Genomic DNA, 14,422 nt, shown 5'->3' on the forward strand with positions numbered 1-14,422 from the left:
ATACATTTGTAGAAGTTTGAACCTTTAACCCCCAGAGCAGATACAAAGATGTGAACCTATTTATCCCAGTGAACATATTTTGGAAAACAAACAAGAAGCAGGATTCTAGCCCTTTAAAAATAATTATATTTTTGGGCCTCCCCGGTGGCGCAGTGCGTTGAGCACAGAGCTATGAAGGTGTCCACAGCTTCTGCAGCACGGGTTCGATTCCTGGGTGGCCAGGGAGATACCCATATGGCGTGGCAGACCTCTCCTGTCTCCCCCGTTACTCCCCTCAGCAGTGGTGTCACTCCGTCTGCCAGGTCTGCTCCCCACTCTGTCTCTGGTGAATTCTCTCACCCTCCCATGCTCTGGCCTGTACCCCAGTTCTTATATAAATAAAATAATCTTTAAAAATTATATTTTTCCAGTGCATTGAAAATGGCACCCTACATTCAGGGTTTATTTAATTTTATGTGATAGCCCTTCACCCTATTCACACGTTCTTGCTATAAATTTCAAAACAACTTAAATGAGAATCTGGCTTGTTAAAATTGATTTTCATTCATTGCCAATGTTTATGCTATAGACTTTGAAAAGGAAGCTATTTAAAAATGACAGTATTGTAGCATTTGATATAGAAATGCAATATATTTAATTCTTCTAGGGAATTTTAATTGTATAATTTTAATTTCCATATTAGATGCTGACAACTGTGTGGTTATTATCAATTTATATTGTTTGAAGTTAGTAGCAGAATAAAAAAAATAATTTTAATGACATTTTAGTTTGTTTCAAGAAAGGTGACATCAATGTACAGTGCATTTGAGTCCTCACACTGTTAGTCAGTTTCAAATCATTTTAAGTACTTCCTGCGGTTCTGGTAATCATCTAGCTTGCACAGCTACCCAGAGATGCTGAGGATGTGATGTCTAGCAGTGCTGGTAGGACCTGCTTTCTTTCCTAATATTTCTGAACAAATGGTCCCGCATTCCTAACAGTTCCACTATCACCAAGTTGACTATTCTGACCAGGCACTAACTGGCATTGCAGAGATGTCTCTCCCCTTTTCCTTGCCATCACTCATCATGGAAATAAAGCAATCAGGGTTTTCCCTTAAAACTACAGGGGACCTTTACAAAATGTTTTATTTCATAATCATTTTTTTACAGTTAAGTAATAGGAAAGTTAGTCAAAATATAAATTCTCCAAGATGATACATGTACATAATGATAGAACTAAGATGGGAATTTAACTTCCATGATGTCAGAGAAACCAAGAGAGTCAATGAACACCACCAGGAAACAGAATCAGCATGTGGGCAACACAAAGCAATGGAAAGAAAATAGTGGGGATGAGTTACCATACGAGCTTTGTTATTTGCTTACTGCTTAGAATCTGAGGATTGTTTACAAAATGAGACATGGCTAGAATTATTTACAACCATTTTTCAGGGGCATGTATCTGAAACACAGGAGAGTAGAAAATTCATAATAGTGAAAAGAAAATAGAAAATAATATGGAAAAATAAAAAGTTTTTGAGTTAAAAATGTTTCTAACATAATGTAATTCTAAAAACACAAGACTGAATAGAAAAATGTAAAGAAGTAGGAAAAAAATTAAAATGCTTTCTCTAAACAACCACCATTAACATTTTAGTATATTTTGTTTTATTTTTGCTGCACTTTTTATTAGCTGATATTCCTTATATATAATTTTGTATAATATCTGGCTTTTTATTGTATTGTAAGCATTTCTCATATTATGAAAGCTTTATAAATACTACATGTACTGTTTATATGCTGTTTCATCATTATGCCATAGTTCGTTTTCCCATCAATTATTATATTATTTGATACTTAGGGTCCTTATGATCTTTGTTAAATATATGACATTATGATAACCTTGTTTATAAATATTTACTGACATGTTACATAATTCACATGATTAGATTTCTAGATCTGGAAGTCAGGTTTTTAAGGAGGGTGAATGTTAGGAACTTTTAAAAGGTAGGGAGGACATTGAAAAAGCCTCTAACTTCTAGCTGTTCATCCTGGGAATCTTTAAGTCTACATCTTTCTGTGAAGAAATTCTTTTCTTTCTTATGACCTTTGTGGACTTCTTGACCCATTTTATTTTTTTATGTAAATTGTTAAGTTTAAAGTAAGGCAGGACACCATATCTAGGATAGAGTCACTTTGCCATTTCTCCCTGTTTCTGTTTCTGGCCAGACATTCCAATTCAGGGCTGTATTTCTTGTCTTTCTAAAATTTCCTAGAGTTTCTCTTAAATGTCACTAATTTTAATAGCTTAGCAGTGGCAGTGCTGCTTTCTGGCAGTGTCCTGATAGCAGCATCAAAGCAAAGAGCTAAAATTTTACTCACTTTGATTGATGAGCTCATTTTGTTACAGAGAACAAATTGGATTTTTTTTTAAACTGGTAATAAAAATTAATGTGTGATGTTGCTTTTTGGATGTTATTGGATCTCTGCCATAACACAGATTTCAGCAGTAAAAGCAGATAACTTGGCTAAAAAGTTACCCCCCACCTTTTACATTTTTAAATTACCCTCAGAAGTAAAAGGTGCTGTCCTAATTATGTAACCCGTGTGTGTGTGTGTGTGTGTGTGTGTGTAAATGGGCTTGAAGGTTTATGGGGAAAACAGTGGCAGCTGTATAATTGTTTGTATTCTAATTTTCCATCTAATTGTGATGTTTATTTCTTTTCATTTCAGCACCTCCAAGGTTTACACGAACTCCCGTTGACCAGACTGGGGTCTCTGGTGGAGTTGCTTCTTTCATTTGTCAAGCTACTGGTGACCCAAGACCAAAAATTGTCTGGAACAAAAAAGGGAAGAAAGTCAGCAATCAGAGATTTGAGGTATTAGGTCCATTGTTCTGTTTCTCTGGGGGAAGAATGTATCCACTGGATCTTCTTTGTCTATGTTACTTGCTTGTTTTTACTCTGTCATTGTCGCTGAGCTATGGCATTCTTTATGTTGCATGTCCTGGAAAATTTAACACTAAATGATCTCTGTTAAAAAAGGAAAAAATGATATGAAGGTTCAGGTGTCTGATTTAGTGTCTATTTCTACGAGGGATCAAATAGTATCCCCAGCATCTGTTCACCTCACTTTTAGATCACTTCTTCCACTTAAGGTTGCAAGACAAAGCCTCACATACTTACATGATCTAGTCTAGAAGATGAATGGAAGCTTCCTACACCATTGACTTTTATTGAATTGCATGCTTATCTCTGAACCATTCTGGGAGGTAGCTGAATGGTATAGGCTAACTTATTTAATTTAATAAAATGCACCCCTGTTACTGTGAAGAAAGTCAGTTTAGTATAACCCCATGGCTTGGAATTAGGGAGCAGTGTTTTCACAAAGAAAATTCAAATTCATATTACCAGGAAAAGGGGAATGGGTCCTGGACATCAAATGAACTTTTCCATTACACCTTATACCTGAGTCTTGTCTGTAACATAAATTAGAATAAAAAATTCACTCAAGTGTGTTAGTGCACAGTATGACTCTTGAAGAAACATACCCTAGCCAGATTGACATTCATGAAACCAACTGAAAGGAGATCAGTTTTCTTTATCACAAAAGTTCAGTGTGTTGATAAAACATACTTCAGGTATGACCTTGGCTGTTTGTAATGAGATTTATGGTTTCAAATTAATTTATTCTAAAAGGAAATTATAAGCTGCACAGGAAAAGATAAGAACAAAATATACTATGTCATGCTAATAATATAAAACATTAGTAGGATAGCTTGAGACTTACAAGCTATTAAGATGTCCAAACTATGCCAAATTGTAAAATTCAATTCCACTTACCTGATTTTCTAATGTGTCTCATGGACTAATTCACAGTTTGGCAAATTAAAAGTAATTCCTTATTAAAAGACACCTAGCAACCAAAAAATTCAGAAAGTTTGAGTATACTCTTATTTTTTTCTCTTGGTCTCCAGAGTAATAAATCGGTCAAAGGCATAGGGAAAAGTTGAACTTCAGATTGTAGTTGAGAAATGGTAAATTTAAAATTAAATCCCTGTAGTGATAAATATCAAAATTATATCTTAAATAATCTTTAGGAAATGTTTCCTATATTATTTAGAGAATACTGTGTGCACACATCTTTGGTGCACATTACATTATTTTTTTACTTTAATGACATTAAATATTTTGTTGAAGTAGAGTTTGTTATCATGCTTGCTAGTGATGATGGCTTCTTACAAATCTTGCATCAAACATTATAATAGTAAACATTTCAAAACATGAGCTCTGCTGGGTCTAAGTATAATTCTTAGTGGGAGTCAAGAACATATCCAGGAAAAATTTATTACTTTTACACAAAGCACCTACATCAAATAGTATCTAGTTTTGAGTTGAGATTTTAATAATTGTAATAATATATATGTAATCTTTGACTTCACTAATTTTTAAGGTCCATGCTCACATTGGGGGAAACTGATTTTACTCCCTCTTCTATCTCCAGCACCTTGTAAAATTGTCCGTTGTCGGTATGAAATGCATGTGGGGTATTCACTAAGTGAATTCAGATTGGAAATTACAGGATTAACTTCTAATATGTGTACTAGAGTTTATTTATTGTATGTGAGGATAGGTTTTAATAACAGGAAATATATTTGAAGTGTAACCATGCGAAGATGTGGAACACTGAAAATTTGAAGAGGTACTAAAGATGTCTAAACTTTTCTCTGCAATAAGCTATGGGATGCTCACATAGCTATCTATTTAAATAATGGTATATTTGACAAAGACTTCAAGTATGAAGCTTCTTTCTCCCCAGGTGCATAATGGAGTCCTTCTCAAATGTGTCCTTAATAGAGGTGAAAATAAACTGTGGTGCTTTGAGAGGTGGGACATTTTGGCTGGTTTTGTGAATTTAGAACCTAAATGAAATGTCCAAAGGACTTGAAGTAGACATTTTAGAACCATTCAGTCTCTTGCATAAATTGACATGCACATGCACCACACAAAATCTAGAATTGAGCATCCCCCATAAATATATTCATAAGGCATTATCAATTTTTTCACTTCTTAGGCACAAAGTATTATTCATGGGAAAATGCAAAATGACAAACAGCACAGCATCACAGTGAACAGCTGAAAAAGCACACAGTAGTTATAGAGAAGGCAGGAAGAGGACTCCATATTTATCAGTATCATCATCATCATCCCCATCATCATCATCATATTATAAACATACTACTTGAATTAGCTGACAAATAGGATTACTAGTGTTGCTAAACTGTTTCAGAGTAGAGTTCATAATGATAGTGAATTCAGGCTTACTGTTTAGGACATTAATTTTCTGCCTGGTGAAGCAAGCCTCCATTTTACAGCAAAAAGTGCTCTAAAAATGCAGAAAATGCTAAGCTAGAACAAATACTGGAATGATTTATGGTAAAATTAATGCACGCCATCAGGCTTCTTGGGTTGTGAAAGCCGTCTCGTTGGCTGCCTAAGTACTAGATTTATGCAGTTTCTCTTCATGGTTTGTTCATCTATACTGTTCAGGATGAGACACTTTAAACCAGAAGAGCTACAGTAGTGCATGCATTAATTCTTCACTCTATGGTCCAATTATTGAATGGATCTACATGTGCATATGCACTGTCAGAGACAGGATAATTTGAAGAGTTTATCCAACATAGTAGCAAGTCTTTTACAAAATGAATAGGGTCAGATTGCCCTAGAAATACATGCTGGAATTTTTTCATGAGCAAATCCTAGATGCTTTTCAGTAGAGACTAGAAATCTACATTTTTTGCATATGTAGTTATGTGTCTTTCCCATTCTTCAGGTGAAGATTCATTATATTAGAACAAATATTCTATTTCATCTCTGTGTCCAAATTTAGTTTAATAGTGCTGCTGAATTTATTCTGAACCTTTCAACTGACTTACCACTGCATTAAGAAGTTTAGCTGAGAGGTAGACAATTGTAACAACACCTGTGACAGCTATCGTTTCCTCTAATAGGTAATAGAGTTTGACGATGGATCTGGATCAGTTCTCAGAATACAGCCCTTGCGGACTCCAAGGGATGAGGCCATTTATGAATGTGTGGCCTCAAATAATGTGGGAGAAATAAGTGTATCCACCAGACTCACAGTTTTACGTGGTAAGTGCTCAAGTGCAAGGTTATTGCTTGTGTCATTGATGAAATTCAAATCCCAGGCATTCTGTAGGACCTTCGAAAAGACTGATATGGCACTAAAGTGGGACTTGAATTGAAATAAAGAGTGTATAAGGGTTAAACTTCTAAGTAGATAGTGGACACTCTCTCTCATTGTGTACCTTAAGCACTAAGCAGAGAGAGAGAAGAAAATCCCAAATAAGTGCTCATTTCAAATGGCCAGGTACCGTTTTGATTTTTGGTAGAGAACTAGAAAAATAAGAGGTTGTATTACTCTTTAACATGTTAGCATTACTTGTGCATGGATTTTTCACATGTGAGTCAGCAACTACTTTCTATAAATTAACTAAAGCTGTCATTAATGCTTGCAAAATTAAAGGAACATTTTTCATCCTGAAGATGAATTCTTGTTAAGCAGAGGAATCAAGAATTAGAAAGGCATGAGTTTTCTTTATGTCAAAAATGTGTTTTAATTTTAGCTTTTTATATTTCTTGTGCTATCTATTCTTGCAAAGTGAATAGAGACGGTGTGTCCCCTTTTTTTTCCTGCTATGTGGCTCCTGAAATTTGAACAGTGCGTGGGGGCACTTGCAGACCCCTAGTACAGTGTGTCTACTTTCTAGACTTTGGTTTGAATGACGGTGCTAAAGAGTGAAGTCTGATGATTACTAATACTCTGCTATGTATTTGTGATCGTAGTCTTTTGCGGAGAAATGAGAATATCACGTTGCTTGATTCTAGAACTTTGGATAGTAGACTTTCAGATGAAGAGAATTGAAAAAAAGGATCAAAATTTAATAATCCCAGAGGAATGTGCATACATTAAGTGTGTGGCTGCTTAATTTCATTTTTTTCCTACTGAAGGATGAATTTATACTATCAGTTTATAAAATCAAAAATGTTTCCCACTTGATCTTTTTAGTACCAAGATACCTAGATACCTAGAAAAAATGAGGTAACTTCTATTTATATCCTAAATATAATTTAAATAATAAAAACATCTTAGTATGCCTCTGGAGAAATGTTGACCAACTAGATATAGCCTTTTAGATCCATGGAAAAGAATGATGCTTAAAAATAAACAAGTCAGATTTGAATTATATTCTTGGCCTTTATGGAATGCTATATTCATACAAGAAATGCCTCATATCTCTATTACAAATGCAGAGTTAAACTTGTAAACAAGTTTACAATTGCTAAAGATAAAGAGTGCTAAAAATAAAGAGATAATATCTCTGTAGAATAGATAGGGGGGTTCTTGTTTGTTTTGTTTTTTGTTTTTAGGTATCATTGGCTTATAACACTGTACATGTTTCAGAGTTACAGGTTCACACCTCTTCAAGTGCATGTTACACACCCCTGATGATAATTGAATGGGCTACCTCTTTTAGGACCGGAGGTTTAGCTCTCCAACAGGAGATAAGATGGGAGTAAAAGCCACTAGATCAGCTTTCTGCTTTACGGTGACACTTTTATCACGCTTGCTGTAGTGCAATATTCAGAAACGAAGCTAATATAAAAGTTGGTCAGAAAGAGTGAATTCCATAGATATGGAGCAAGCAGCCACATAAGCACTCACCCCATCGATTCACCACCACATCCAGAGTGTATGACCGTAGATAAGGTCATTTCCACTTGGATGGGCTCATAGATACAAACTCTCAAGTATGAAAGCTGGTTCTAGGCCACAACAGTAAGCCCAATCAATGAGAATAGAAGTCATAGATCCTTGTGAACTATAGGTAATTGAACCCTATTGATTATTTTTAATTTTTTAAAAAATGTTTGCATAGGTAAAGGAAAGAATAAAATCTGTCAGACAATAAGACAGTAGAACACAAATAACAAGAATTAGAAGTCAAATTTTAGAACTCAGAGGAATCCTACAAAATATGTTTATACATACTGTAAAGTGTACTAAAATACATATGTATTTTTCATGTAAATGCAGATAAAATGTCAGAATATTACAAAATAATTATTCAGGTGTTCATATCTGAGCAAACTCAAACTAATTTGTTTAATATTTTTCAACTTCATCTGCTTATTTTTGGAACTAATGCTATGTAGAAAGTTATTATAAAAGATGCAGCAAAATGAAATTTATCAGAAATATCTCCTTTTTTCCCACTTTATGATTTTAAACCTTTTAGAAGAAAATGACAGCCATTTGAATCACTTAAGCTTTATTCTTTCGATGAACACATTTACAGAAAGTTGGAGGAAAGTATCATTGTGCTTAGACAGTGAGAGGTTTTCCTGCTGCCCACTGATGAGGGGTCCCCTGTCTCATCTGCTTTTCTCTAACTAGCCACCACATAAAACAAATGCATTTGAAAATTGTAACATGATTTGATTTACTCTGTGTCTGTCAAATATGAAAATTTATGATTCTATTCAAGTATTTAAACCTTTTTTTTTTTTTTAAAGACTGCGTTTAGTAATTTTGGAACTGTTTCATGAGAAAAAAAACTAAAGATATTTTGGATAGTGGGAAAGTAGTCTAAACAAACCTTAAAATAGAATAGTTTTTTGTGTTACTGTGGCATGAAATAAGGGGGGTAGAAATGATTGTTTCCTAGAGTTACCTCTGTTAAAAATTTCTAAATAACTACTGATAAGTAGTAATAACAGTCGTGAAAAACATTCCAGCTGTAAACTGACCGTCATAATACAGAAATAGAGTGAACAGTTCACTAAATGAGTATGAAGAGTTTTATACCACAGTTGAAGAGCTTTGTGTCCATTTTAAGTTCACTTTCTCTTGCAAATCATGTTGCCTGTGCTGCAGTAGATGGAAATGGCTTTACACTGTTCTTCCAGAGGACCTCATCAGATGCCCATTTTGTCCACATGGATCATTTACTTTTTCCCCACTTTGCTGACAATGCCAAAAATGTGCCAGCTGTCTTGACGGGTTTTGTCTAAGTGAGCTGGATGGAGATCACTAATTTATTTCACACAGGCTACTAGAAAACTTAATTAATTGAAGATTTAAACATCTGACCTGTGTGGCTAATGCAGAAGACATCGAAATAATACTCTGACCACCCATGTGTATTGAAGGGAGTTATTTCAGAGAAAACTTTCTGCCCATAGCTTGTTCCAAATTACCCTAGCTTGGAAAAACTGTTTTTATAAGGAGGATACCTATAAACTCAGCCTGAGTGTGACCTGGGAAGTAGTATTTGGGCATTTCCCAACTGCAACCTGTGGACTGTTGTGTGGAAGTAGCTTTGGGAAAGAGGGGGCGGGGCGGGGGGAAACCTGCCCGTTTCCAGGTTTTTAGTTACTCTGACTGTAGGAACATTAGGAAATACTAGTTGCCTAGATCCGTGGCACTAAATGGATCTCTCATAAACATGTTTTCTATCCTAAGAGGAAGTTTAAGTGAAAGTTCCGATCTCACCAGGAGGTCATTAAAGGCTGAGCTGTACCTGGTTGTAGAATTCTGCAATGGACTTTGAATTAGACACTCAGCCTGTACTGAGGGGCAAACATAGGAATAGAGGGGGTGTTTTAAAATGAAGGATCATCATCCAGATAGAATGGGTTCTTCCTGAATCTTTGGTTTCCTTGCCACAATTTTTCATGGCTAACATGTCAAGAGGGAAAAAAATGATGTAATGATATCTAAGGATGGAAATGTTCTCTCAGATACATATTATCAGCCATTGAGCAGGGAAATTGAGCTATCACCGTCCCTAGACTTTCCTTTCGCCTAAGAGTCCAGAAGCACCTGCCATTTTTATGCAAGTAGAAAGTCAGCAGTGCTTTTGTTGTTGTTGTTCATATAATTCCCCTCTCTAATAGAAAATTCTACAAAAAAAGCAATGTTGCCTTGAATTATCTAAATGTCATGTTGGCTAATTTAGTTTTTCTTTTTAGGCAGTAATCAGAAAACACATATTTTCTTGTCATTCAAAACAGCATGTAATATATTATTTTTTAAACTTAGTTAATTATTTTCAGAGATGTCTCCATTCCCAAACATCAGTATCCCCAAACTACCACCACCATAACAAAGCTGGATTTAATATATAATATTGTTCCTCTTAACTACTTATAGGTATCTAGCTTGGTCATAGAACACATACAAAGTACATTTATTATCTAAAAAAAAAAAAAAAAGACTGCCCAAATGTGAGGCAAATTATTTAGCTAGTTTAGCAAATGTATTTTATGAAATGGCATTTAGGCATCTCTATTCTATTTATAAATGCATCCCATTTTATAAATGATCACCATCAAGACAAAAAGCCAGTATGCAAAGTGCTTCAGTCTAGGTCTCAGATAGCTGGAGTTTCAGCTGTGACTTTGTCACAGAATAGTGGTGGCATCTTGTCTATTAACTCCCCTTCCCTGTTCTTTTTCTTCTTTTCATGTTCCCAGGAAAGGCATGGGATCGGTGATCACTCAGATCACTTCTTCTAACTTTGTATGATTCAGTGACATGCCTATTTCAGCAAGTGAGTTTGTGCAAGATGGGAAAAAAACATGCTCCCTGAAGGTGACTGTTACTGAGTTAGTAAAACACACAATGAGCAGTTGGATGAGAGAGGGAAGGCATTTCATTGGGAAATGGAGAGAAATGTTTGCATAATATGTCTGTTTCAAAAAATGGGAGCCATTATAGCAGTTGTTTAAAAAAAAAAAAAAAACTATAGAAACCACAACAACTTTTACAATCTTTCAGGGAGATGGCAGTCGACTCTCTTCTTCATTGTGCAGTACCCTGTGATCAGAATTAGCATGTTCATTACAGTCTCATTTTATTAATGCCTCTTTTTGAAGATGAACACAGTTGTCCCTGCTGTGAAAATGGTACTTTGCCGTTTATGTTATAAAGTGATCTCGGCTGGGGATCCAGGCTAGGAACATTAAAGAACAAAGCACAGCTGCTTGACTGTCACACAAAAGGATTTTTATGAAAGACTGAAACAAAAGGAAGGGGTGGCCAACACAGAACAAACTTGCTGAAATTAGGGTACTGAGTGAAGATTACTTGAAAAGGCTTATAAAGTAGTTGAGTACTTGGAATAAATTGATAAACAACATGATAAAGCCTTCCTGTGTTTTGCATTTCCTTGCTGAGTGAGTTGGCGGTGGGCAGAGGCATATTAATAAACAAACTCTGCCTTTCAGTAATAGAACTTTAGTTCTTTATTCTGCATGGGTCGGTGTTCAGAAAGACAGGAGCCCATACTGAAGAGAGACATTAAAGCCAGTGATATTTTGGAGAAAATGCACGTGTGCCTTGAGGCAATTCATGTATCCTTGTCATTAGTCCTCTAAGCACCAAGGTGTTGGTGAAGCCCCACTGTTCCCTTTCAATCAGTATTACTTGTTTTTTCTACTCTGGGATTATATCTTAAAAGGGTTTAGAGAGAATATGTATGCTTGTAAATTAATGCATTTAGGTAAGAACAGTTTTCTTCTTTTGGCTTCCTATCAGGATACTATTTTTAATAATTTTCAAATGAATATTGAGTGTGTGTATTTACTATTGATTGACTTATTAATCAAATGTCAAGCTGGAAGGGAATTTGGTGTTTACCTCACCTAATTCCTTATTTTTGAGGTAAGAAACCAAGGCCTGGAGAGTTTGAAGTGATTTTTTTTTTTGGTCGTGCAAGTAAGATTTCTTTTGGGTTTTACCTAATCAGAAATAACCCCTGTTGTATTATGTTATGACAATGTATTCTAACCTTTTAGTTATTTACTTTTGATGTAAAATAATTGTACTGAAAACATATTTCACCAGCTGACCAGTGTGGATGAAAAAGTGCTAACATGCCACAGGTGTGTACAGTGTGAAACAATCCTCCCTTGATGCAGTGTGTTTTGAGTTGAGACTTGAAAAATGCATAGGATTTTCATAGACAGAGCTAGTGTAGAAAGTTACTGATAGAGAAAGCTTCACCCACATAATTCATATTCAAGTACCAATTGTATGCATTATTCATAGTATATATACATTGATATGCTAATATATATTAATAGTATATATGATGTGTGTGTGTGTGTGTGTGTGTGGAGAGAGATAGAGAGAGCGAAAGATGGAGAAATTGGTTCCTGCTGTTAAAGAGACTGGCAACTCCCATGATCTGCAGGCCGAGTGGAAGTCTACAGAGCCAGGAGAGCCCATGTTTCAGTCTGAAACTGAAGGCAGGAAAAATCAAGGTTCCAGTTTGAAGTCACTCAGGCAGGAGTTCTTTTATGGGGAAGGTCATTGCTTTAGTTCTATTCAAGCCTTCATCTGACTGTATGAAGTACCCTCACTATTAGGGAAGACAATCTTCTTTCCTGGGTGTACTGAATTAAATGTTAATCTCATCCAAAAACATTCTTAAAATAACACCCAAAATAAGATTTGATTAAATACCTCAACACCTTGTAGACCAGTCAAATTAACCACACAGAGGGTATAAGCAATTGTATTTCAGAATAGAGTAGGAGTAAAAAAAGTAGTAGAAAATGAGATTGGGGCACTCTTAATTGGCTTTGGAGATTAAACTATACAAGGGAAGTACCATGTGACTAAGTTAGCATAGACTGTCACCATAGCAGTTGAAATTTGCAGAGAGGTTTACTGAAATACCTAAAGCAATATAGCAAGCAATTCAGTCTTTTACACATATTGATGTTTATATCTTCAAATTGGATATTAGGTTGGCTTTCATTGATAAAATTTGAATACCTTTTAAAAATTCAATTTCCTGACTTTCAAATTAGTTTTATTTTAAGATACCAATTAAGATGTAGTTTTAAAAGTTGTGCATGCATAATTTGTTGAGAGTTAAGGCATAGATATACCAAATGCCTCATCTAAGATTTAATTATCAAAATCCTAATTATGTACCTCCTGATAAGAGCAAGTAGCTTATTTTGATTTATTAAAATAAAAACAATGACTTGTGAATTAATGCCACAATAAAAACAAACATGATAGCATACTTCCTAGTATTCTTAATATAGTTGATTAAAGATAATATATTTTAGTAAAGGTAGAAAAAAGTAAAGACTATCTTTGATCTTTCTAAATAAACTTCTGTTTTAATTTACAATTTATATCTCAAAACTTTCAATGTCATTTTTTTTTGTATCTTTAAACTTTGTTCTTGAGTTTTAAATTTCATTCCTGTATTAAACATTCCTTATTTCCACCCTTGCACATAGTGCATTTTTTCTCTTTCAGATTTAGTCACAGTGTGATCTGTTAATTTTTTTTTCTCACATGCCTGATGATGTGTGTTCAGATGATAAATTTTATCTCAGTTTGGGGTTTACTGGAAGTATTTCTATTTTATTATAGTGTAACACCACTGTTTAAAGTAGCTGCTTAGAAGAATAAAACATGTATTTTAAGTGAGAGTAGCAAATCAATATTAACAGTTTTCTGATATGTCTACTTTTCTAGGATGTCATGCACACCTCTTTTTGTGTGTTTGTTTAATTCTATGGGTAGCCACAGTTCTATCATTTGTCAGACAATTAGGAAGTTAAATAAGGGGGAAAAGTTTTATCTCATGAAAACTTGATGGCTTTAATAAAGTTAGTTATTAATTATTGATGCTTGTACTTTGTATTGGTAAAACAAAATTTCTGTTGAGATGTATATTTTTGTATGTTTGCATATATATGTGTATATATATATATGGTACTTGAGATAGAGATATTTCAAGTACATGTTTTGTATATGTATATATGTATAAGTATAGATAGATAATATTGAATATAAATTACTTAATTTACTTCATAGATTTTTGCTGTAAGAAATGATAATCTTGATTTCTTGAAACTTCTGTGTACCAATCCCCACCATCTGTGTAAACTCCATTTTTTACTAACCTTTCATGTGCCTTGCATTTACTGGGCACTCAGGAAGTGTTTGTGCAGTGAATGCATGCATATAATGAAGGCTATTTTGGATATGGCTATGTAAACACAATGCAAGAAGAAACTATTTGGGCAAAAATTAACCTCACCTTCAGTATAACAGATTAAGAAATTTCAGTAGTTATTGTAGGATGGAATGTATGGTTGAGAACTATAAAATGGAGGCAGAAGGAATGGGCACTACAAAGAGAGCTAGTGAAACAGAAAGGATCACAATGGAAAGAGAATATTCTGTGTATCGAAAGTCATGTGTTCATATCAACAATCCACTGCTTTATGGGTTAATACACTTAAATCTAAACTTGAAGTTCTTCATCTTTAGAGTGAAGGATAATCCTGACTATCTTTAAAGGTCGTTTTCTGAAAGTAATC

The 14,422-nt window shown here is 34.6% G+C and overlaps 1 protein-coding gene across 11 annotated transcripts in view; it reads left to right on the forward strand.

Moving 5' to 3' along the window:
* The window catches only part of PTPRD (protein tyrosine phosphatase receptor type D), a gene marked incomplete at both ends in the record, with an annotated part of 382,458 nt that overhangs the window by 93,845 nt on the left and 274,191 nt on the right, over nucleotides 1-14,422 (forward strand). For all 11 annotated transcript variants that reach the window (XM_084237481.1, XM_084237484.1, XM_084237485.1 and 8 more), the window contains 2 exons: nucleotides 2,715-2,860; nucleotides 5,995-6,136. In XM_084237481.1, the coding sequence (XP_084093607.1) occupies nucleotides 2,715-2,860; nucleotides 5,995-6,136 (288 nt within the window). The remainder of the gene's footprint in view (nucleotides 1-2,714; nucleotides 2,861-5,994; nucleotides 6,137-14,422) is intronic.

The sequence above is a fragment of the Talpa europaea genome (genome assembly GCF_964194135.1).
Source record: "Talpa europaea genome assembly, chromosome: 7".
NCBI lineage: Eukaryota > Metazoa > Chordata > Mammalia > Eulipotyphla > Talpidae > Talpa > Talpa europaea.